Source organism: Balaenoptera ricei, chromosome 15 (assembly GCF_028023285.1).
Source record: "Balaenoptera ricei isolate mBalRic1 chromosome 15, mBalRic1.hap2, whole genome shotgun sequence".
Lineage (NCBI taxonomy): Eukaryota > Metazoa > Chordata > Mammalia > Artiodactyla > Balaenopteridae > Balaenoptera > Balaenoptera ricei.
Genome location: NC_082653.1, coordinates 43905217 through 43931080, shown reverse-complemented (window position 1 = coordinate 43931080; position 25864 = coordinate 43905217). Strand labels below are relative to the sequence as shown.

General features: G+C 41.0%; 1 protein-coding gene and 1 non-coding gene across 3 annotated transcripts in view; both read left to right on the top strand.

Moving 5' to 3' along the window:
* Positions 1-25864, top strand: part of KIF16B (kinesin family member 16B) — a 302268-nt gene that overhangs the window by 240912 nt on the left and 35492 nt on the right. For both annotated transcript variants that reach the window (XM_059897339.1, XM_059897338.1), the window contains one exon: positions 21698-21781. In XM_059897339.1, the coding sequence (XP_059753322.1) occupies positions 21698-21781 (84 nt within the window). The remainder of the gene's footprint in view (positions 1-21697; positions 21782-25864) is intronic.
* Positions 16916-17022, top strand: LOC132350074 (U6 spliceosomal RNA). The gene has a single exon (XR_009497828.1). It is a non-coding gene; the product is annotated as a U6 spliceosomal RNA (small nuclear RNA).

Below are 25864 nucleotides of genomic sequence, written 5' to 3'. Positions count from 1 at the left end.
TTTCCACTCTATTAAAATCGGTATAATCCTTTTAAATATCCATCAAGTTATGTGCCCAGAAACAGAGCCCCAGTAAGTGTCGTCTTCTCTTTTCTCTACGGATGAGGCAGAGTTACTGTTGGTGTCTAGTGTCCATGAAGTTTACCTGTGGATCCAGGTCATAATCTGAGAGTCAGTCAAGACAAAAACATAGCTCATCAAGAAGCTGAAAAGAAAGGACTATTTTAAAACCACATCCCCTTTCAACCATTAGAATGAATGAATAGTGAAGACCTAGTGTCCTATCCCCTTCCCCCCTTTTGGATGAGTGGTCTGGTGGGCTCTGAATGTATTTCATGAAGTGGTAGGACATGGGGCTGGAAGATCAGAGGGTCACTGAGAGAGCTGCTCCTTCTAGGAGGTCCAGAGATGCCAACCCCTGTTCTGATTTGTAGAAGACTTTGTTTTAGTACAGTTAACAAGGAGCCTTCCCTCCTGAGTGCTGGAGCCTAATGGACTCCTGAGAATCATCTCACGGTGAAAGCAGTTACGCGTTGGAATTGATGGTTGAGGTCCCTTTTATAATCTTAGCTAATAGTGATTCTGAAGCAGGTTTGTGCTTCTGCCCAGAGGCAGGAGGATGAACCATGAAAATGGGATATTTTATGTATTAAAATGTACAATCAAAATAAATGCTAAGGGAACTTGACTGCCCATGTGTGGTGAGAGCCTAAGTTATTGGGAACAGGTGTGTTGCCTGTCTGCATCATAACTGAGTTATCACAGTGAGTCTTCAGAGTCCCCAAGTGTCAGACAGGATCAGCCTCCATCAGCCATATCCCCAGGGGGGCTCCTTTCTCCCTGTTACGGAGCTGAGGGAGAAAAATATTTTCAGAGCCTTCGAGTAAAACATGAAAGATTGCTGTGTTAGAGCAACTGTTCAGTCTCACATCTGGCAGTCTCTGGGTGCCCAGTAAATACCATTGGGAGGGAAGAAAACGATTAGGGCAAGAGCTTATGTAATTTGTGTATGGACTTTCAGTTTGTACTGATAGAACCATTTTTAACCTTCTTCATTTCCCAAGTAATTTCCCCAAAGTAGCACCAAAAAAGGGAAAGAAAAGAAACTGGCTATTGGCCTTGTATTTGTCTTAGACAGCCATTTACCATCCATCACTGAAATGCATTCTAAACAGTTTTATAACCAGCATTCCAAATTTAATATAAAAATTGCAAATCTGCTCACCACCCAAATTATAATGCTACCAACCACAGCCACAGGGAGCATTCAGTAAACCTTAGATAAATTCAACCGCACCAAGCGCTCAGCCTCCTTGAATTTTTAAATAGCACACAGCTATGTAGGCAAAAATAGAATGCTGCCAGCTTCCTGACCTGGTACGTTATCAGAGGCCCACTTAGCTCACTGTATGGCTTGTATCATACGATACTCTCTACCTGATAGATAATCAGTATTTAAATCACTTCTTTCAAAGGTGGGTTGGGGAGCAAAAGGCACCAGTTAGCTGGGAAGCTTTTCTAAGACATGTGGATCCAGGACCCAAGCTAGGAAATTCTAATTCAGGAAATCTGACATGGGATCTGAGAGTGTGTGTAGTTAGGGGAAAATATATCCCCCAAATGATGTTCTCTGGACCATTGGTTAAGATGCTGTGTGTCATTTCTTTTGCATCCACCTTGGGAGCGTTATTGATTTTTCATTATTTCAGTCATTGTTATAGATCACCAAATCTAAAAGGTGATTTCCAGTGACAAATAATCTTGTCAAAATTAATGACAGGCAAATTTAAACCCAGACAATGAAAACATGTTGATGGCCTCTTTGATCACCAAAGACTATGAAACATAGACTTGTACAGGCTTTCCCCTCCAACCAGCAGGGAAACTTCTGTAACAATGGGTTGGAACCACTTGCACATTATGAGACATCAAGTACTCCAAAGGGGCCTTAAAGATCGGGTAGTCCAGTTTTTCATTTTAGAAATGAGGAATCAAATCCCCAGAGAGAGTTTTGTTCAAAGTCACATCAAGACTTGGGGCCCAGGCAAGGTTCATGTCTCCTGACTCCTAGTCCTTCTTCTTTGTCCTGAGTCTCCATGACCATGTTCACTCAAGAAGGGGGAGTTTTCAGAGTTCTCCAGATGAGCCCAGAAAGAAGAAAATCTCTTCCCTATAAAAATCTGTTACATAGCGAGACCCCATGGATGAAAACTAGAAATGGGGTTCCTTCTGTTGAATGTCATGGCAATGACAGGTTCCTGTCACATCTCAGTCCCTGAAAGGGACAATTAACCTCACAGTAATGGATGGAAAATACAAGCATTTGAGTTAATTCAACTGCATAATTATTCGTAAAAATGCAGTATGAAATTCTCACAGATCTGAAATGTTTCTCACTTTGAAAAATTGTTATGACATGTATTAATGTTCTCAAATCTGTCTTCACTGGCTCATACCTAAATAAAATTGATACTGGCTTTGGGAGGAGTGGGATTTTATTTTATTTTGTATTTTATACCAAATATAACAAAGTCAGTGCAGTCCTTAGTATTGATCCATTTCCAACTGTGGTTTTATACCTAGGATCTCGCCAAGTTTTAGCACTTCAGTGACGACAGGACAGCAGCTTCTGTTGGTGGAATGTCCTAATTATAATTGCTGGCTGTTCCACGTGGACCACCAGCAAAGGATTCTGCCTTGTTCATTGAGCAGATCCTTAATGAGAGTCTAGAATGTACCAAGCTCTGGGCGAGGCACATAGCACGTGCTGATAAATACTGCATGGTACGCTCACATTACCATAACAGAGGTCTACGGGAGCTCATTGCTCCTTTGATAACCCATCTAGGTTGCCCTGAAGAGTTGCCGCTTCATGCCTCTAACAGATCAAACTGGGAGAATTACTTATTTGTTTGTGAGTATATTTCTCAATGACAGCTGTTCTTATAAGGCCTTGGGAGCTGCTATTAATTTTGAGTAGTCAGAAATGCTTCTATCTAGTCAGCTGGGAGAGTTATGACAGCGTTTTGATGAGTTTTCATTATTTGTATTCCTCAAAAGCTGGAGTGGCTGAAATTTACAACCACAAACCTGTAGAGTGTGGGTGTTTCAAATGCTGGCAGTTGTCAGGTAGGTGCATCTACTGGCAAAAGACAGGTTAAAGCTGATTTGACCATATAGATTTGCCGTATAGAATTTTTCTCTCTCATCTTTAAAAACTGGATACTGGTTAGGTAGCCAAGTATTACAGGAGTAAAGAAAATGCCTAGTAAATGAGGAACGACAATAAAGTGCACTTTTATTAGGTGGTAACAGAAGTCAGATGTTTCCCTTTCATTAGTAAAGATTCCATACTTTATTACTGTTGTTGTTCTCGATTGTTCTCAGTTTCCCTTCAGTGATTTATAATCCAGCTTTAGCTGCTTAATTGTTGTAAAATCATAAAAGATAGGCAAGACTTTTTATTGCTCACTTTAATTTCTTTTCTATATTAGAGCTGCCATTATTTATATACAAAGGAACAACGATGCCATATATCAAAACCTATGCTGTCTGTTGCCATCAAGACCACCTGGCTAACCTAAAAAGTGAACTTGGCTAAGAGAAAAAGACTTTTAATAAAAACAGCCTTTTCCATTACATTTAATTTTTCTCCTTGATGGCAACAGACTGGCCGACCTATCTTATTCTGATGTAATAAACATTGAAGTCAGGATTTGAGCGTGGTGACTCTTAGAAGAAATCAGGCTGTGTCAGTTCACTGGGAATCAGAAAGGGAAAAGCCAGCTTGTAGATGAAAATTTCACTCTTGAGATCATTAAGATCATGAAGAAATATTACAAAGCAACAGAGAATGCTGACTGTATTTCTAATATATATACATATACATATAGCTAGCCAACTTGATGAATAAATGGATACTCAATGCTTTTATTTTCCCAAAACTGAGATTCACAAATAATTCCATAAACTGACTATGCTAGTTCTATAAGGAGCCACTGTCTTTTCTTACTCCATTGATAATTCTTCATATAGAGCTATTGTTCAGCCTGAAAGTTATGGGCTTGTTTCTCGAACATGCAAAATAAAGTTGATCACTTGGATTTTTAGACTCCACAGGCAGCAAAGAAGGGCAAGACAGATTTCATTGGAAATCAGTGTGCCTCAAAATTACCGATTTCATTTTTTTAATGGCTTTTGTTTCAGTCCTTTTGTCTTTAGAATATGTTTTCTTTACTGAATTGCAGAATAAGCTTGTCATTATTTCTGTTAGGCCAAAGAAATGTGCTATTTTAATTCTCACTTGTTTCCTATGTTTTACTCAGCATAATCAAATTTCATAATTACACAAAGTAAGCCCATAGGGCTGTTGTTCAGTTTTCTTCCAGTGCTCTCTAGGCCTATCATGTCTCTTACAAATATCCAATCTATTTGACCTCAGTCATCATTGTTAACTTTAATGTACAGTTTTACCATAAGAGCTCAATTGTCTTTGCATCATTTCCCACTCCTGCTGTAAGGATAATGGTTATAGCAGGAAGTGGTATAGTTTTACGGGTTTTCTCATGAATACTGCGTTCCCATTTGTTTCTGCCCTTTTTCTATTCTACAACCTTTGAAAAGTAATGTTTCATTATTATATTGGGCTCTATTTTCCCTGTACATGTTTCCCTTTCTTCAAATAAGAAGGCTGTGAAGATTTTACGGGAAGAAAGGTACACTCCTCAAAAGCAATATAGCCAAGTTATTAGGTAAAATATCTCCATGGTATCTACAGTGCTACTTGTAGCTCAGCATAGAGAGATCATCAGTACCTGAGATATAGAATTTCAGAGCTGGAAACAAATATCTCAGTTCAACTCCTTCATTTTTAACAGATGATGAAACTAAGAACTAGAGATATTATACAACCAGCTCTTTGCTGAGCTGAGACTTGAAATCTGATTGCCCCAAATCCCAGGTTATTAAAAGAAAAAGCCATATGGTGTTAATTTAACTGTTCCATTAAATACATTAAAAAAATAATCACTTTTTATTGTTTCCATAAAAATGATGCATGCTCATTTATAAAAGTTTCACATAATATAAGAAGCAACAGATTACTCAAAATCATTCTCTAAATATAATTAAATTACCATTTAATGAACATTATTTTAAGTACTTAAATGAATAGGCACAGATAACAGGATGGATATGTAGAATGATTCAAAGAAATTAAAATGAGACAAGAAAGAATGAAATAACTTTATAACATTGGGTTCAAACTAGATATGCTATTTTTAATTACAAACATTAAATTTAATTTTACTTGACTTTAACAGAGGTGAAAGAAAATCAAGTAAAACTGAAGAAATTGATGAAATTCAAATCAAATTTTTCTCCACCACAACCTCTAAAATATATGTGACTTTAAGAACAATTATAAAAAACACTAATACAGTAGTTGCTAGTTTTCATGTGGTGTGTTTCCATTTTATAAGTTATCAGTGTGGTTTTGCTCTTATAAATGATCAATTGAGATGGGCAGGTTCAAGATGGAGTAGAAGGACATGCACTCACTGCCTCTTGTGAGAGCACCGGAATCACAGCTAACTGCTGAACAGTCATCGACATGAAGACATTGGAACTCACCAAAAAAGATACCCCACATCCAAAGACAAAGGAGAAGCTGCAATGAGATGGTAGGAGGGGCTAAATCCCGATGAAATGAAATTCCATAACTGCTGGGTGGGTGACTCACCAACTGGAGAACAGTTATACCACAGAAGTCCACCCACTGGAGTGAGGGTTCTGAGCCCCAAATCAGGCTTCCCAACCTGGGGGGGTCTGGCAACAGGAGGAGGAATTCCCAGAGAATCAGACTTTGAAGGCTAGCGGGATTTGCAGAGGTGGGGGGTGGCTGTGGCTCACTGTGGGGACAAGGACACTGGCAGCAGAAATTCTGGGAAGTACTCCTTGGCATGAGCCCCCCTGGAGTCCGCAATTAGCCCCACCAAAGAGGCTGTCGCCTCCAGTGCTGAGTCACCTCATGTCAAACAACCAACAGGGAGGGAACTCAACCCCACCCATCAGCAGACAAGCAGATTAAAGTTTTACTGAGCTCTGCCCACCACCAGTCCCTCCTAGCAGGAAGCTTGCACAAGCCTCTTAGATAGCCTCATCCACCAGAGGGCAGACAGCAGAAGCAAGAAGAACTACAATCCTGCAGCCTGTGGAACAAAAACCACATTCACAGAAAGACAAGATGAAAAGGCAGAGGGCTATGTACCAGATGAAGGAACAAGATAAAACCCCAGAAAAACAACTGAATGAAGTGGAGATAGGCAGCCCTCCAGAAAAAAAATTCAGAATAATGATAGTGAAGATGATCCAGGACCTCGGAAAAAGAATGGAGGCAAAGATGGAGAGGATGCAAGAAATGTTTAACAAAGACCTAGAAGAGTTAAAGAACAAACAGAGATGAACAATACAATAACTGAAATGAAAACTACACTAGAAGGAATCAATAGCAGAATAACTGAGGCAGAAGAACAGATAAGTGACCTGGAAGACAGAATGGTGGAATTCACTGCTGTGGAACAGAATAAAGAAAAAAGAGGGAAAAGAATTGACGACAGCCTAAGAGACCTCTGGGACAACATTAAACGCAACAACATTTGCATTATAGGGGTCCCAGAAGAGGAAGAGAGAGAGAGAACCCAAGAAAATATTTGAAGAGATTATAGTCGAAAACTTCCCTAACATGGGAAAGGAAATAGCCACCCAAGTCCAGGAAGTGCAGAGCTTCCCAGGCAGGATAAACCCAAGGAGAAACACGCGGAGACACATAGTAATCAAACTGACAAAAATTAAAGACAAAGGAAAATTATTAAAAGGAACAAGGGAAAAACGACAAATAACATACAAAGGCACTCCCATAAGGTTAACAGCTGATTTCTCAGAAGAAATGCTACAAGCCAGAAGGGAGTGGCATGATATATTTAAAGTGATGAAAGGGAAGAACCTACAACCAACATTACTCTACCCGGCATGGATCTTATTCAGATTCGATGGAGAAATCAAAATTTTTACAGACAAGCAAAAGCTAAGAGAATTCAGCACCACCAAACCAGCTCTACAACAAATGCTAAAGGAACTTCTCTAAGTGGGAAACACAAGAGAAGGAAAGAACCTATAAAAACAAACCCAAAACAATTAAGAAAATGGTAATAGGAACATGCATATTGATAATCACCTTAAATATGAATGGATTAAATGCTCCAACCAAAAGACACAGGCTTGCTGAATGGATACAAAAACAAGACCCATCTATATACTGTCTACAAGAGACCCACTTCAGACCTAGGGAAACATACAGATTGAGAGTGAGGGGATGGAAAAAGATATTCCATGAAAATGGGAATCAAAACCTGGTGTAGCAATACTCATATCACATAAAATAGACTTCAAAATAAAGAATGTTACAAGAGACAAGGAAGGACACTACATAATGATCAAGGGATCAGTCCGAGAAGATATAACAATTATATATGCACCCAACATAGGAGCACCTCAGTACATAAGGCAACTGCTAACAGCTAAAAGAGGAAATCAACAGTAACACAATAATAGTGGGGGACTTTAACACCTCACTTACACCAATGGACAGATCATCCAGACAGAAAATTAATAAGGAAACACAAGCTTTAAATGACACAGTAGACCACATAGATTTAATTGATATTTATAGGACATTCCATCCGAAAACAGCAGATTACACTTTCTTCTCAAATGCACACGGAACATTCTCCAGGATAGATCACATCTTGGGTCACAAATCAAGCCTAGGTAAATTTAACAAAATTGAAATCATATGAAGCATCTTTTCTGACCACAACACTATGAGATTAGAAATCAGTGACAGGGAAAAAACCCCATAAAAAACACAAACACGTGGAGGCTAAACAATACGTTACTAAATAACCAAGAGATCACCAAAGAAATCAAAGAGGAAATCAGGAAATACCTAGAGACAAATGACAATGAAACACGACGATCCAAAACCTATGGGATGCAGCAAAAGCAGTTCTAAGAGAGAAGTTTATAGCAAGATAATCCTACCTCAAGAAAGAAAAATCTCAAATAAACAATCTAACCATGCACCTAGAGGAACTAGAGAAAGAAGAACAAACAAACCCAAAGGTAGTAGAAGGAAAGAAATCATAAAGGTCAGAACAGAAATAAATGAAATAGAAAGAAAAAAAACAGTAACAAAGATCAATAAAACTAAAAGCTGGTTCTTTGAGAAGATCAACAAAATCGATAAACCTTTAGCCAGAGTCATCAAGAAAAAGAGGGAGGGGACTCAAATCAACAAAATTAGAAATGAAAAAGAAAAAGTTACAGCAGACACCACAGAAATACAAAGCATCCTAAGAGACTACTACAAGCAACTCTATGCCAATAAAATGGACAACGTGGAAGAAATGGACAAATTCTTAGAAAGGTGTAACCTTCCAGGACTGAACCAGGAAGAAATAGAAAATATGAACAGAGCAATCACAAGTAGTGAAATTGGAACTGCGATTAAAAATCTTCCAACAAACAAAAGTCCAGAACCAGATGGCTTCACAGGTGCATTCTATCAAAACATTTAGAGAAGAACTAACACCCATCCTTCTCAAACTCTTCCAAAATATTGCAGAGGAAAGAACACTCCCAAACTCATTCTATGAGGCCACCATCACCCTGATACCAAAACCAGAGAAAGATACTACAAAAAAAGGAATTACCAATATCACTGATGAATATAGATGCAAAAATCCTCAACAAAATTCTAGCAAACAGAATCCAACAATACATTAAGTGGATCATACACCGTGATCAAGTGGGATTTATCCCAGAGATTCAAGGATTCTTCAATATACTCAAAGCAATCAGTGTGATACACCATATTAACAAATTGAAGAATAAAAACCATATGATAATCTCAATGGATGCACAAAAAGCTTTTGACAAAATTCAACACCCATTTATGATAAAAACTCTCCAGAAAGTGGGCACAGAGGGAACCTACCTCAACATAATAAAGGCCATATATGACAAACCTACAGCAAACATTGTCAATGGTGAAAAACTGAAAGCATTTCCTCTAAGATCAGGAACATGACAAGGATGTCCACTCTCGCCACTCTTATTCAACATAGTTTTGGAAGTCCTAGCCATGGCAATTAGAGAAGAAAAAGAAATGAAAGGAATACAAATTGGAAAGGAAGAAGTAAAACTGTCACTGTTTGCAGTTGACATGATACTATACATAGAGAATCCTAAAGATGCCACCAGAAAACTACTAGAGCTAATCAATGAATTTGGTAAAGTTGCAGATACAAAATTAATGCACAGAAATCTCTTGCATTCCTATACACTAACAATGAAAGCTCAGAAAGAGAAATTAAGGAAACAATCCCATTAACCACTGCAACAAAAAGAATAAAATACCTAGGAATAAATCTACCTAAGGAGGTAAAAGACCTGTAGTCAGAAAACTATAAGATACTGATGAAAGAAATCAAAGATGACACAAACAGATGGAGAGATATGCCATGTTCTTGAATTGAAAGAATCACTATTGTGAAAATAACTGTACTACTCAAAATAATCTACAGATTCAATGCAATTCCTATCAGATTACCAATGGCATTTTTTACAGAACTAGAACAAAAAATTTTTAAATATGTATGGAGACCCAAATGAAAGACCCCGAATAGCCAAAGCAATCTTGAGGGAAAAAAACGGAGCTGGAGGAATCAGACTCCCTGACTTCAGACTCTACTGCAAAGCTACAGTAATCAAGACAGTGTGGTACTGGCACAAAAACAGAAATATACTTCAGTGGAACAGGAGAGAAAGCCCAGAGGTAAACCCACGCACCTGTGGTCAACTAATGTATGACAAAGGAGGCAAGGATATACAATGGAGAAAAGACAGTCTTTTCAATAAATGGTGCTGGGAAAACTGGAGAGCTACATGTAAAAGAATGAAATTAGAACACTCCCTAACACCATACACAAAAATAAACCCAAAAGGTATTAAAGACCTAAATGTAAGACCGGACACCATGAAACTCTTAGAGGGAAACATAGGAAGAACACTCTTTGACATAAGTCACAGCAGGATCTTTTTTGACTCTTCCCTAGAGTATTGGAAATAAAAACAAAACAAACAAATGGGACTTAATGAAACTTAGAAGCTCTTATGCAGCAAAGGAAACTATAAACAAGATGAAAAGACAACTCTCAGAATGGGAAAAAATATTTGCAAACAAATCAACGGACAAAGGATTAATCTCCAAAATATATAAACAGCTCATGAAGCTCAATATTAAAAAAATGAACGCCTCAATCCAAAAATGGGTAGAAGACTTAAATAGACATTTCTCCAAAGAATACATACAGATGGCCAAGAAGCATATGAAAAGCTGCTCAGCATCACTAATCATTAGAGAAAAGCAAATCAAAACTACAATGAGGTATCACCTCACACCAGTCAGAATGCGCATCATCAGAAAATCCACAAACAACAAATGCTGGAGAGGGTGTGGAGAAAAGGTACCTTCTTGCACTGTTGGTGGGAATGTAAATTGATACAGCCACTATGGAGAACAGTACGCAAGTTCATTAGAAAACTAAAAATTGAATTACCTTATGCCCCAGCAGCCCCACTATTGGGCATATACCCAGAGAAAGCCATAATTCAAAAAGACACACTGGGGCTTCCTGGTGGCGCAGTGGTTGAGAGTCTGCCTGCCAGTGCAGGGGACACGGGTTCGGGCCCTGGTCTGGGAGGATCCCACATGCCGCGGAGCAACTGGGCCCGTGAGCCACAATTGCTGAGCCTGCGTGTCTGGAGCCTGTGCTCCACAACAAGAGAGGCCGCGATAATGAGAGGCCTGAGCACCGCGATGAAGAGTGGTCCCCACTTGCCACAACTAGAGAAAGCCCTCGCACAGAAACGAAGACCCAACACAGCCATAAATAAATTAAATAAATAAAAAAATAAATAAATAATTAAAAAAAAAAAAAAGACACATGCACCCCAATGTTCATTGCAGCACTCTTTACAATAGCCCTCGTCATAGAAGCAACCTAAATGCCCATCGACAGATGAATGGATAAAGAAGATGTGGTACATATATACAATGTAATATTACTCAAGCCATAAAGAGGAACCAAATTGGGTCATTTGTAGAGACATGGATGGACCTAGAGACTGTCATAGAAAGTGAAGTAAGTCAGAAAGAGAAAAACAAATATCGTATGTTAACACATATATGTGCAATCTAGAAAAATGGTGCAGATGAACTGGTTTGCAGGGCAGAAATTGAAACACAGATGTAGAGAACAAACGTATTAACCGAACGGTTAAAGTCGGGGGTGGGGTGGTGGTGGGCTGAATCTGGAGATTGGGATTGACATATATACACTAGATTGACATATATACACTAATATGTATAAAATAGATAACTAACAAGAACCTGTATAAAAAAATAAAATTAAAAAAATGATCAATGGACTCATAACAAAGATAAGATTATCACATTTTATTTACTCCCACCTACCCAATTTTAAAAATTATATTTTATAACGTCAAGATATATCACGTTGTTTTATACATAAATTATGCATAATTCTGTCCTAGTTGTGGGTTTAACTAGAGGTGGTATTTACAGTGGTTTCTTCATTCCTGAGATCCTTGTATTGTGCTGTCTCTTGGTTGGATATTTTTGGTCATCCAGTATGTTTTTGAAAGGTTCACCTTGATGTGTTTTACCTGAGTTCTTATGTGCTTGAGAACGTCTCCCTGTGGACTGCACACTTTAAAGACATTTCTGTGTTACTTGTAATCCTCTTGGGTCACGTTTTCTTTCCCTTAGCATTTTTCATTTTGCCTTGTTATTTTCTCTTCTCTATATGCCACAGGCTAACCTGTGTTTTTATTGTCTTCATGCTACTTTTGTTTCTTCTACTGGGACTTTCTACTGCTGTTTTAGTTTCTCTCGTCTCTTTCTTGAGTTCTTCTTGCTCATTTTTTTTTTTTTTTCCTTCGAGCAGGTAGACAGTGGGGAAGGAGGGGGCAGGGGTACAGGGTGTGGAGGCACTGGATTTTCTTTTTTCAATCAGCTTTTTTCATTTTAGAATAGTCTCAGACTGTTTTTTGCCTTTTAGCATACATTGTAATTTTTGTTGAAAGCTGGACATGGTGTGTCATGTGAATGGAGCTGAGGTAGATAGGCCTTTAGCGTGCAGTTTTATATTTATCTGGCCACCATATAGGCTACGATTGCCGTGGCTGTGGTGTCAGAGGCCAAAGTGTCCTCAAGTGCCCTTGTTTGTGTTTCTGCTATTGTGTTTGGGTTTTCCCAGAAGATTCTTAAATAGAGCCTGAGGCTCGCGCTTCCTTTAGCTGCAATCCCCTGTTGTCTTGCAGGAGCCCTGTTGGCGCGGTGGTGGGATGTGTGTGTTGGAGGGTCTGTAGGCCTGTGATTAGGTCTCAGTCTCTTAGTGAAACCTGCAGGGGGCATTCTACTCCCCCCCGAACGGTTGGGCTTTGGTAAAACCCAAAGTGGTTAGATTTTGGGAAAACAGTTTCCCTTGAGGGCAGAGCACTCTGGGTGTATTTCAGAAGTTTACCACCCCACCATCCCCGCCCCCAACACCTTCTGCAGAACCAAAGGGATTTTTCTTCACAGTGAGAATCTGGTGGGACTTCTGGAGGTAAACGTCACAAAAGTTATGGAAATCACAGCTCCTTTGGAGTTTTTTTTTAACGCTTATACTAGGCTACACTGAGCCTCCAGCAATTCGTCAATTGCAGTTTAAAGTGTTCTACCAAAACTGGCTCCAGTTGTGAGCTTCTGCACCAGCTAAGCTGTGCTTCTGTGTTTCTGCCTGTCTGTCTCTCCGGGTGGGGGACAGTAGTTTGCCCTGTGACCTTAATTCGCTGATGGATCCGGGAAGAGCTCTTGATTTTCAGTTTTTTCAGTTTTTTTTTCTTGTGAGGACAGACATCACAACTTCTAAGCTCCTTACGTATCAGATCAGAAACCAGAAATCCTATTTGAATTGTTTTAGTTTTACAGAAAAAAAATGTGACTGTAATACAGAGTTTTCATATACTCCATACCCACTTTCCCTGTTAACAGTTCACATGAGTATAGGGCATTTGTCACCACTAGTGAACCAACACTGATACATTATTATTATTATTATTAAATAAAGTCTGTACTTTTGAGACTTCCTTAATTTTTACCTAATGTCCTTTTACTGTTCCAGTATCCCATCCAGGATACCACATTACATTCAGTCATTATATTTCCTTAGGCTCCCTTTGGCTGTGACAGTTTCTCAGACTTTCCTTATATTTAATGACCTTGATATTGTGAGGAATGATGGTCAGGTATTTTAGAGAATGTTCCCAATTGGAATATGCCTATTTTTCTCATGATTAGACATTTGGATATTGGGGAGAAAAACCACGGAGGTAAAGTGTCATTATCATCACATCATATGAAGGACACACACACACCATCAGTGTGACTTATCACTGTTGAGATCGACCTTGATCTCCTGGCTGAGGTTTCTCCCCTGTGAGGTTCCTTGGTTCCCCCCTTTCTATACTGTTCTCTTGGGAAGGAAGGCACTGCACACAGCACACATTCTGCAGAGCCCACGTTTTAGGGGTGGAGAGAGATGCCCCCAACTTCCTGGAGGGTGAAGTGTCTACATTAGTTACTTGGAATTCTTCTGAATGGGTGGCTTGTTTCTTCTTCCCCATTTATTTATTTGCTTGTTTATTTCATCATATTTTGGGTTTTAAGCCAATACATTTTTAAAAATTTTGTTTTTCACGTTTTTCCAACTTAGGCCATATGCAGCAGCTCTTTGTGTCGGCACCTGTGTCCCTGTGACACACTCCCATCATTGTGCTTTTGGTTTTAAATACATCTTCCATCTCTCTTTTTTTTTAATTTTTAAAAAATTTTTTATTTATTTTATTTATTTATTTTTGGCTGCGTTGGGTCTTCATTGCTGTGCGCGGGCTTCCTCTAGTTGCAGGGAGTGGGGGGCTACTCTTTGTTGCAGTGAGTGGGCTTCTCATTGCGGTGGCTTCTCTTGTTGCGGAGCACAGACTGTAGGTGCACGGGCTTCAGTAGTTATGGCTCGTGGGCTCTAAAGCGCAGACTCAGTAGTTGTGGTGCACGGGCTTAGTTGCTCCGTGGCATGTGGGATCTTCCCGGACCAGGACTCGAACCTGTGTCCCCTGCATTGGCAGGCGGATTCTTAACCTCTGCGCCACGAGGGAAGCCCCAACGTGCTTTTGGTTTTGAGCACTTCCTTGATCTCTGGCACTACAAGACGCTTTGGGCTCATCTTACGTGGTCCCCATCCCAGTCCTGGAATCAGCCATTTCTACATGAGCTGGCTCACTTTTCTGCCCTTTTCCCCCCACTGTAGTCTCTTCTTTCAACCTGTGTATCGCTTCCTGCTTTTGGTTCTTTTTTATGGGTGTTTGTGGTTCCTTAAGACTGTGGATAATTTCTTGCGTGAGTTCTTCTTGTCTTCGGTCAGTCCTTCTTGTGCATCTTCTTTATCTGCCTTTTGCTTCTCTTTTATTCAGTATCTCCTCACTTACCCTTTTTATTCACAGTTCAGTTTCAGTTCCTTCTAATTATTTCTCATCTTAAGTGAAATGGACTAATTTTAGGGGAAAACACCAGTGAATCATGGGGACAAGGAAGGGACAGACCCTGGGGAGGGGGAGGCAGCAAGCTACACACGCCTAAACCTTTGCCTGGAATTTTTCTGAATTTTTTTCCACCAGTTTTTCCGTTCGCATCGAGACACATCTTATTTTCTGGTGTTCGTGGGGGCAGTGGGGTCACTGTCTGTGGCAGTAAAGCCAGGTGCCTGCCTCTGGCCTGTTTTCTTTCCCAGCACCTTGAGCAGCTCTGGGTTCTCCCTGCACAGGCCCCTACTGCCCTCCTCTTTGCTGCGGGTTCCCCCCACTTTCTCCTTGTCCCCAGCTTTAGTCTTTAACATCAGCGTCATGCAATACCTGGGGGTTTGGATGCCGACCCTGGTGGATGGCTTGTGGCCTGTGGCCTGGAGAGGAGGACGGGGAGGCTGAGCTCCCTGGGGCTGCTGGCCTGTGTGTGGGCTGCAGTGGTTTCCTACTTTGACGTCAGAGTCTTTACTTTTTTTTTTTTAATTTTTATTGGAGTATAGTTGATTTACAATGTTGTGTTAGTTTCAGGGATTGACAGGGAACTCTGCTTTTCATCTCTTGTCGTTTTTGGTGCTTTTGAAGGTGTGAAGGGATGCAAATAAAGGCTTTTACTCCACTGTCTTTAACCAGAGCTGTTCCATCAAGTGTTATGGTTTGTAGAAAGATTATTTCTGTGGCAATCACATTTTTTTAACATGAGACTTCATCCGTGAAAGTTATAAGGGGGAAATGATGGGTTTTGCTCTTCATGAAAATGAAATCTTTTTACTTTTTCATGGAATGGTGAACTTGAGACTTTATGATGTCACTTCTTGCCAGAATGACCTGTATATTCAATACAATCCCGATAAAAATCCCAACATAACTCTTCTGGTAGAAACTAGCAAGCTGATTCTGACAGAAAATGAAATCTTATAAAAAGAAAGAAAATTATTTTTTCCTCATTACTGAATCACAAGTATCTTGATCATTTTATATACAGAAATATTTATCTGAGTTCCTTTAGAATTGAGTAGTTGTGAGGAGTATAGAACTTCAGGAACTTTAATTTTTAGAAATGTAGGACACTGTATTTCCTTTGTCAGAGGTTACAAAGGAAATCAAAGAGGAATCTCTCCTCCACCCACGGATGCCGTTTACTGTTCCTGACAGCATTTCTCATGGAAATCAGATCTCGACCATCTGCTAGATTCAAAAGTGAAGCGATAAAAATGAAAAAAATTTAACTATAAAGAACTTGAGAAGAAATATAAATGTACAAATTATATCATTGATTTTATTTTCAATTTGCTGTTTAACATAAGCCAAACAAACAAAAAAATAAACAATAGATGTCAGTGTATGTAGGACATGAGAGGAAAAGTCAGGGACAATCACCCCCTCTCTGAGCCTCTCTTGTATTCTTAATTTGTTGGAAACATTACTTTTCAGACAGCAGCGCTTTCTGAAAAATAGAAGAGATCTCTTCCTTTTTTTGGCTCTCCAGGCACATTATTTGTCCTGACCAGTGGCTCTTTCTATCTTGGTAAATTGTACATTTTTAAAAACATGTGGACAGTTTAAATAATTCACAATCCAGAAATGAAACCCACAGAGGATTGCTTTTGCTGTTCTGTTTCAAAATAAATGAGGTGGTCACTTTGTACCTGGGGAGAGAAAAAGTTCAGGCCTCTCTTCTACCCCAGACCTCTAAACCCTTCTAAGGATTTATATAATAGTAAAGATACAAAGGATTATAAGGATTTTATAGTAAGAATGAAGCAGCAGTTCCTGCCCTCTTTTCTCTAATCCAAGTAAAGACTATGATGGTCTTTTTTTTTTTTTTCTTTTCAAAAGACGGGCTGTTGTTGAGAGTGGCAACCTAATCCCTTCTGTGTCAACAACTATTGGCCCCTGAATGGCTTCTGTGCCACCTGTACTGTTACTGTTTCCCCAACTCCTTGGCTATTTTAGTGTTGCATTTTTTAAATATGAGATATTTCTAGTTCTGTTTTATTTTTGAGTGCTTGAAGAAAAATATTCTTTTGAAAGAATATTGGTTTAGATGTAGCCAATCAACAATCCCTCAACTGAGAATATTTACCCTTGGCAGGTAAAAGCAGCTGGGAATGTATCTTCGGCCTAGTGGTCATTTAAAAATGTCAGAAGTCTTGTGCTCGCTTCGGCAGCACATATACTAAAATTAGAACGATACAGAGAAGATTAGCATGGCCCCTGTGCAAGGATGATACGCAAATTCGTGAAGCGTTCCATATTTTTAAAATGGGCAGAAGACCTAAATAGACATTTCTCCAAAGAAGATATACAGATTGCCAACAAACACATGAAAGGATGCTCAACTAATCATTAGAGAAATGCAAATCAAAACTACAATGAGGTATCACCTCACACCAGTCAGAATGGCCATCATCAAAAAAATCTACAAACAATAAATGCTGGAGAGGGTGTGGAGAAAAGGGAACCCTCTTGCACTGTTGGTGGGAATGTAAATTGATACAGCCACTATGGAGAACAGTATGGAGGTTCCTTAAAAAACTGAAAGTAGAACTACCATACGACCCAGCAATCCCACTACTGGGCATATACCCTGAGAAAACCATAATTCAAAAAGAGTCATGTACCACAATGTTCATTGCAGCTCTATTTACAATAGCCAGGACATGGAAGCAGCCTAAGTGTCCATCGACAGATGAATGGATAAAGAAGATGTGGCACATATATACAATGGAATATTACTCAGCCATAAAAAGAAATGAAATTGAGTTATTTGTAGTGAGGTGGATGGACTTAGAGACTGTCATACAGAGTGAAGTAAGTCAGAAAGAGAAAAATAAATACCGTAAGCTAACACATATATATTGAATCTAAAAAAAAAAAAAAAAAAGTTTCTGAAGAACCTAGGGGCAAGACAGGAATAAAGATGCAGACGTAGCGAATGGACTTGAGGACATGGGAGGGGGAAGGGTAAGCTGGGACGAAGTGAGAGAGTGGCATGGACATATATACGCTACCAAATGTAAAATAGATAGCTAGTAGGAAGCAGCTGCATAGCACAGGGAGATCAGCTCTGTGCTTTGTGACCACATAGAGGGGTGGGATAGGGAGGGTGGGAGGGAGACACAAGAGGGAGGGGATATGGGGATATATGTATATGTATAGCTGATTCACTTTGTTATACAGCAGAAACTAACACCATTGTAAAGCAATTGTACTCCAATAAAGATGTTAAAAAAAAATGTCAGAAGTTTTATAAGGGGTTTAACCTTATGGAATTGCTGACATTCAACCATTTTTAACTTCAAAACTGGCAATTTCATCTCATTCAACCTAAGAGCTTACAGATAGCGAAACCTAAACAGCACTGTCAAGATTCTCTAAAAAGGAGAAATGGAGGTAGTTTCCATTCTGTCAGAGGGAAGAGGTTGGAAAGCTGTTTCTGATGTAAATATAATTATTTTAATGGAGGCAATACTTTTTTTGGATACCTTGCCTCACGCCCTTACCTTTCTACTTCAGTTTGTTCACGTCCCAGCCCCATCAAAAGGACATGGACCCCATTGCGTGCATTTATCATGAATCACGTGGGAACTTCTGCTCCCGTTCCTTCTCTCCCTCCCTCCCTCCAACACTTCACCTCCATCCTTGTTATGTTTTATTTTGTGAGGAGTCAGTTGACAGGAGTTAATAATCCCAGGACAGACTTCCCGGGACCCTGCCTCCAGACCATCCCCGTCCTGTTATCCCCACGGTGGTCACTGACCCCTGTCACTTTCCTGTTCCCTAGTTGGTGCAGGTCCTCCGTGAGGTTTGTTGACAGCTCTTGGTGGGCCTGTTGACTACCGCTAGCAGCTGTCCGTCATTTTTCTGGTTAATACACACTGGGAGGGGTTACTGTCTTTTATTTGGGTCCTAGGTTCTCAAGGACTTCAGAAGGGTCTTGCATACTCTGCGGACGCACTTTGCAGCCTTGTTATGAAAACCTAGAGTCAGTCCTGGTTCCTCGTCTTGACTCAGCCACCCCATGACTTGGAACCATTCTGAGTCACTGACCTCTGACCCTGTGTTTCTTTATCTCTGAAGTTAAATTGTTGAATATTATAGTCCTATGATTATGTGCCTCAGTGCCATTTAAGGTTGCCCTTTTCTTCCTAAAATCTGTATTATAGATAATTTATACACAGTTATTTCACAGGGTGGATCGTCGTAGCACAAGATACTAACCTCCATCCCAGGATGGAGTACATACTACCATTGACTACGAGGAAATTTAAATGCTTGCTTCCCACCTAGTTCAGCTGCCAGAGGCCCCTTCAGTGCACCAGTTCTGAGCGAGCATGCAAGTATGACTGTAAATTTCCCCCGACAGAAACCATCTCACCTCATCAGCCACACAAGAAAATGACAAAACAACCAACTGTGAAAGCACGCTTGCCAAGCTTTCAGCATCACTGCATTTGGTGGGGGAACACATTTGTACAAGATGAAATCGAGGCTGGACGAAGCCCAAAAGACACGTTCTGGGTACCTGTCTTCTCTCACCTGCAACATACGGGACGTGTGTTCGTGCCAGTGAAGGCAGGGTTCCAGAAAACCCTTTGCTCCTTGAAGCCACATGACCATTCCAGGGATGGAGAGAGGGAACCAGGCATGTGGCATACTGCTTTCTTAGCAATTACCAGATCTCTAGTAAATAATAAGAGTAGCTAAGGCCCGTTCGGCATTGCTTCACTAATTCTTCACAGATAACCGGTAACGTTTACTACCATTGCCTGTGTTTTTTTTTCAGCAGAGAATACTCAGGCTCAGAGAAACAAAGTAGTTAGCTAGTTAGTGGTCAAGATTCAAACTAGGTCTGTCTTACTTCAGTGCCCATGGTCTTTCACTTTACCTTGAACTGATTTTAAAGTTGCCTGTAAGCAACCAAATTGGAACATTGGTGAGAGAAGGAGAAAGAGGTCCCACACCCCACCCACTCCAAGGTTTGGGGTAGAAAGAGCACTTGAGTTTGGAAGGAGCAAACCTCTGACTTCCACTAACTTTGAAAAAGGGCTCTAAAGTCATCAAAGACACCTCGAAGAGAGGGAAAAGGAAGAATAACTCTTAATAAGAAAAAGGCATATACCAATAAAAAATGGCCAAAAGAGTTGAGCAGACACTTCCCCAAAATGAGTAACCAGATGGTCAATGAGCATGTGAAAAGATGCTCGACATCATGGCTCATTAGAAAAATGCAAATCTGAACCACAGTAGAAATCACGGCATACCCACCAGCATTGCCAAGATGAAAAAGACCACAGCACCAGGTGTTGGTGAGGATCTGAAGCCACTGGGTCTCTCAGTCACTGCTGGTGGGAGTGTTGGTAGTAAAACTGCTTTGGGAAACCATTTGATAACTTCAGGTGCAGCTGAACACTTGCATTCCATATGACCTAGCATTTTCACCCCTCAGACTCTGGCCAGCAGGAATCCCTACATGTGTTTATAGGAAACGTATGGAAAACCTATAGGAAAATGTTCAAAACAGCACAATGCCTAAGGGCCAGAAACTGGAAACTAGCCAAAAGCCCAATAACCAGAGACTGAACAGACCAGTGGTGGAATGGTCACATGGTGGGATACTGTTCAGCCACAGGAATGAGCAAACAGTTGCTGCACATGGCAACATGGGTGGACCTCGCACACATGAGGCAGAGCGATGACGGTGGACACAAAAGGGTTCGTGCCGTATGATGAAGCTCAAAAATGGGAAGAACTAAAGCACGCTGTTAGAAGTCAGGCCAGCGCCAGCCTTTTATGGGGCAGGAGGGGAGTGCCAGGGGTTCCTGGGCGGCTGGGGCTGTTCTCTTTTGATCTGGGAGGTGGTTACAGTGTGTTGAGATGTAGAAAATTCACCAATTGTTCACTTAGGATATGTGCATTTTTCTGTATGTATATTCTCCTTTAGTACTAAGTTTTCAAAGTCCCATACGTACAGATGTTAGTTCTTAATTTTTGATTCCCACTGTGGCAATATAAATTTAAATCAGCCAAGGTTTGCATATATATAAAATAGGAATTTTGTGGCACATTGTGACCTACATTGTGGGAGAAATGTTCTTTTTTTTTTTCTTGATAATGCTTTGTTGGCCTCTCAGTGTGTCTGAACCTGACAGGGCGAGGAAGGAAGGAAATAGTGAATTTCATCAACACCAGCGATTATTGCCGCTCAGCGTTCATTCAACCAAAGCCACACGAGCTGGTCAGGTTTCCGCCAGATTATAGAGCTCTTTCTTGCCTTGGAGTCTATAAGAAAACTTACCTTTTTGTTATGATTTTTATACTTCCAAGAAAAGAAGCATAAGGAAAATACCTATGAAATTCCAAGACCTGGCTACAACAAATTCTAAACCTTTATTCTCTAGGAAACAAGGTGAAAAGATTGAAAGAGATGCCCTCTTTTCACATGGGCTGTCTGCATTTGCAGTAGTAGCTGAGAAAAGGCAATATGGAAAGTTTACAGAACTCTTTTACAAAATGTTCAGGTAGTATGCTTGTTGAGTTTTCAGATTCTCATGTCAACACAAATATAATTGAATTCTAGTATTAGAAGGGGACTAAAAGAAGAACAAACTTGTGTTTTAAAAAATGAAACATGTGAAACACCACCTGGCAAAGAGTCTACTATGTCGTCTGGGACAAAACATTGAGACTCAAGTCTGTCCTTCCTTTGAGGCCCCCGCATCCTGCCTCTTGGGTGACCCTTGTGGAACCTCGCCTGGTCTGTTCAAGGTCACACGGTTGGTGGTTAGGCAAGGCAGGCCCTACCATCTTTAAACTTCCAGCCTCTTTCTCTCCCCACCCCCCGCCATGATAGAGATTCCAAATAATGGATTAATAATAGCCCAAAGATCACAGGTGTGATATTAATGCATCTCTTATAAAATATGTATTTCAGCTCGCGACTCTTGAATTCCCTCCAAAGAAACTATTTGGAAACAAGGATGAACGTGTGATTGCTGAGAGGCGAAGCCAGTTAGAGGTAACAGAATTAAGCTTTTCTTTCTCTGTGTGCAGAACATTTGCCATCTGATTGACCAGTGAGAATTCTTCCTCTTAAACACTTAACTCTTGTTCACGGATGGAGAGATGCTGCTTCATTAACACGGGAGGTGGCAGCAGCGGATTGTAAAGTAATGAGATCAGTTTATTTAAAATATAAGTCCTTCCCCCCAACAACAGAGCGTTTTCCTGGGTTTTGAGGAGATACATTTATTCCAAGGGTTAGGAAGCAGGTTGTGGGTGAGAACTGAATATTCACGTAGACAGATGGTACGCAATGCAGGCTGGGGGTACGAAGCTTGCTGCCAAAAACTTGAATTAATTAACTGAAGATTTGTAGTATTGCATCGTTGTTACTTTTTCAAGGTGGCCTGGAAGCAGAAAGACACATACCTATTTTAGTCATGGTTAGGTTTTGTTGGACTTATTTTAACTTGATCTTCTGAGCCAGCTCCGTGGAGAGCTTTGGTTCAACACAACTGTTGTTTTTCTGACTGCCTCCCTGCTGGCATGTACTGTTGACTGCTCCGTAGAGCTTGTATTGCTTTGCAGGCTAGAGCTGCTTGTTTGGTTGGCATCTGGTGCTACTGAGGCAGAGTGTGCTGAGGCATGGTCGCAGGTGGCCCTCGGGCATGGGCTACCCTCTTGCCGCTGTGAGCCACTGAGGCAGGCAGGACAAAATGACAAATGGCTCACTCCAGCCAGCAAGCTTCCTGGGGGCCTCGCAGAGTCCCCTCTGCTACTCTTTTAAGAGGAAGAAAAATAAGACCTATTGCAAATGAAATCAAATAAGAGGAGGCCTGAGACAGCCCTTTCTGAATTGTGAAAGTCTCCATAGAACGGCGGTATTTTTCTCATTCCTGGAGACAGCCAGTTTGAAATGGCTGCCCATGGAGTCCAGTGAATACCAGTGAACCAAGCCTTAGGGAAACATCCAGAGGCTGGAGGTTGCAGTGAGAGCAAAAGGGGGGGAGTGGGGACCATGGAGAAATTGAAGACTAGGAGATTGTGGTCCACGAGGGGCATTTTAGAGACTTGAGATCCTCAGTATAGAAGTGCTCTGAGGAAAGAAGAGCTTCAGGGTGTGGCCATGCTTCCAGGCCCTTGAGTTAAACTACAGAATTACACCTTTGAAAAGGTGCTGGAACTATTACGACTGAGGTTTGGGTGGGTCGTTGCAGGGCTCTAAAGATCAGCCTATGAGGTGGGGTGACCCTGATACCCAACTGAAGAGCTTACATTCTAGGGAAAGGTTATCGTGGTGAGCCTGCTTGACCAAGTTCTCTTAAAGGTTTAATTGTATCATGCAAACAATTTAAAACTCACAGTAGCACTAGTGATGGTTTTCTTTCCCGAACCCTTACCCGCGTCAGTTATCCAGACTTGTCTTTAATGGAAACGTGCAGAACGACAGTGTATAAAAACAAGTTTGTAGGGCTTCCCTGGTGGCGCAGTGGTTGAGAATCTGCCTGCTAATGCAGGGGACACGGGTTCGAGCCCTGGTCTGGGAAGATCCCACATGCCGCGGAGCAACTAGGCCCGTGAGCCACAATTACTGAGCCTGCGCATCTGGAGCCTGTGCTCCGCAACAAGAGAGGCCGCGATAGTGAGAGGCCCACGCACCGCGATGAAGAGTGGCCCCCACTTGCCGCAACTAGAGAAAGCCCTCGCACAGAAACGAAGACCCAACACAGCCATAAATAAATAAATAAATAAATAATAAAACTTTCTTCCTTTAAAAAAAACAAGTTTGTAAACTAACAGGAAATAGCTGTTGTCATTCCTGCTTACTCAGGGCTCTAATTAAATGCACATGGTGCCAGCCGTGCCCCACAGATTGGGCGTTTGTGTGCTGTGCGTTTGTGAGCCCTGCTCTTGGGGACTCTTGTCTTTCCACTCCAGCTTCCAGAGTCAGAGCAAAGTTCAGGGCACCTTTTCATTCTTGGTACTTTCAGGTGGGGCCCATGTTTGTTTTTTCAGGATCTCCTGCTTAATCACTTAGCCCTACCGAGCCATCAGCTGTTGACAGAGTTTTATGTCAACATCTCTGCGGATACAGGCATCCCTCCCATTGCCCGTGACTGTGGTTTACCTGTGGCATTAACCCATAAGGAATGGATTCCCCACACCTTGTGGAAATATAGGGGCTTATATTTTTAAATTAAGTGTATTTCATCTAATGTTGACTGTTAAATCTTAGAATATTATGTTCTTGTCAAGGAGAGAGTGTAATTCAGCTTCACTTTACTGGAAAGTGAACCTGAGTTTCTTGAGTTAATTTCCTGCAACTATTATGATTTTTATTTTCAATCTAAAACCAAGAGTCACTGATTTAGTGCATTTTCATGTGAAAATTAACATTTATTGTCCCTGAACTTCCTACTTGATTTAATTCAATATACATTTATTTAATTCCTGATACATGCTGGGGACAGTGCTAGATGTTATATAAAATATCAAGGTGAATGAGACACTTCTTGCCTTCAAAGCGCATATGTTTACATTGCTGTATGACACTCTACCTGGAGGTATAGTTAAATACATAGGCATGTACAGAAAGGTGGATTTCAGTAGGACACATTTGTACCGTCACACACCAATATACACAGTGTTTGCGCAAAAGGAATTATCTGCTGATTTTTAAAATCCAGAAACACAGCTTTACAAACCTCCTCATGCCAACTGAGCCGCATAGAGCAGTGTTCTAAGCAAGCATCCAGTTGTGTTTCGATCTTCCTTCCTATTAAAATAGTGGCAAGATTTGACCTTGTGTTTGAGTTTATCAACAAAAAGTGTCAAATGTTTTCACATGAAAGACATAGACACCTACTTTCTAACTTGTATAAGGTTAAATCCTATTTATAAAAATGTTAAAATAATTATTGTAAAAATGATGGGTAACGACAGAAATTTCTGCCTGTCACGAGATGTTCTAGAGATTAGTTTTATCGCTGCGGAGAGAGGAGTATTAGTGGTGTGTGTGGTGGTAGCCGTGTGGGGTTGGGGGGTGTAGCACCAGGAAAAGGCAGCAGTGAGTCAGGATGTGGTGGTGCGCCGTGGCGAAGTGTACATTTGGCCTCCAGAACTCACTCTTATTGATAAACGTGTATAGGCTCCACCCACAAAGAGTTAGCAGGACCACTCTAGCTTCTAACCTGGAGCCAGGTTTTCCAGAATCTGGCCTGTTACTGCTTTGCATCTCATGCCCAAATGCTGCCAAGCACTTTTGCTCAACAAGAGCCAGGGTCTCTGGAGGTTTCTTACGTGGGCGGAACCCCCTGTTGCCGCCATCCCGGCCCCGCTGGAACCATTCAGTGTAAATGTGCACATCGTGGGCAGAGCCTGCTATCGGGCAGCCAGAGGGTTCTGATAGCAGCTCTCCCCGCGTGTGACATGCTGCTAAGCTCCTCCAAGCCCTTCTTGTAACGCGGACGACAGCCCAGCAGAAAAGGCTGTGGAGGTAACAGGAAATGATCCCATCAGTCTCTGTCTGAGGAGTTACGTGGAGCAGAAGGGTGCTTGTTCCTGTGCTTGAAGCCAGATACCATTACCATCAAGTTGAACCTGTCGTTGTCATAGGTCAAAAATGGTGGAATATTGGCAATTCCATAGGCTTTCGCATGGTACTACTGCTGTCTCACATTTACTGGGTGTTTACTAAGTGCCAGGCATGAGTGAAAGGCTTGATATATCATGCTATTTACTCCTCCAGCCAGCTTTTGAGGTGACTTCTATTATTATCTCCATTTTACAGGTGAGAAAGTTAAGTCTTGGGGAGGATAAAGAAGGTCATGTAGCCAGTGAGTGGCAAAGCCTCAGTCTATACTAGAGTGTCTTTCAGGGCAGGCTCCTTCTCTTTTTTTTTTTTTTTTTTTATAGTTTTGTTTTTTTTTTGTTTTTTTTTAAATTTATTTATGGCTGTGTTGGGTCTTCGTTTCTGTGCAAGGGCTTTCTCCAGTTGCGGCAAGTGGGGGCCACTCTTCATCACGGTGCGCGGGCCTCTCACTATCGCGGCCTCTCTTGTTGCGGAGCACAGGCTCCAGACGCGCAGGCTCAGTAGTTG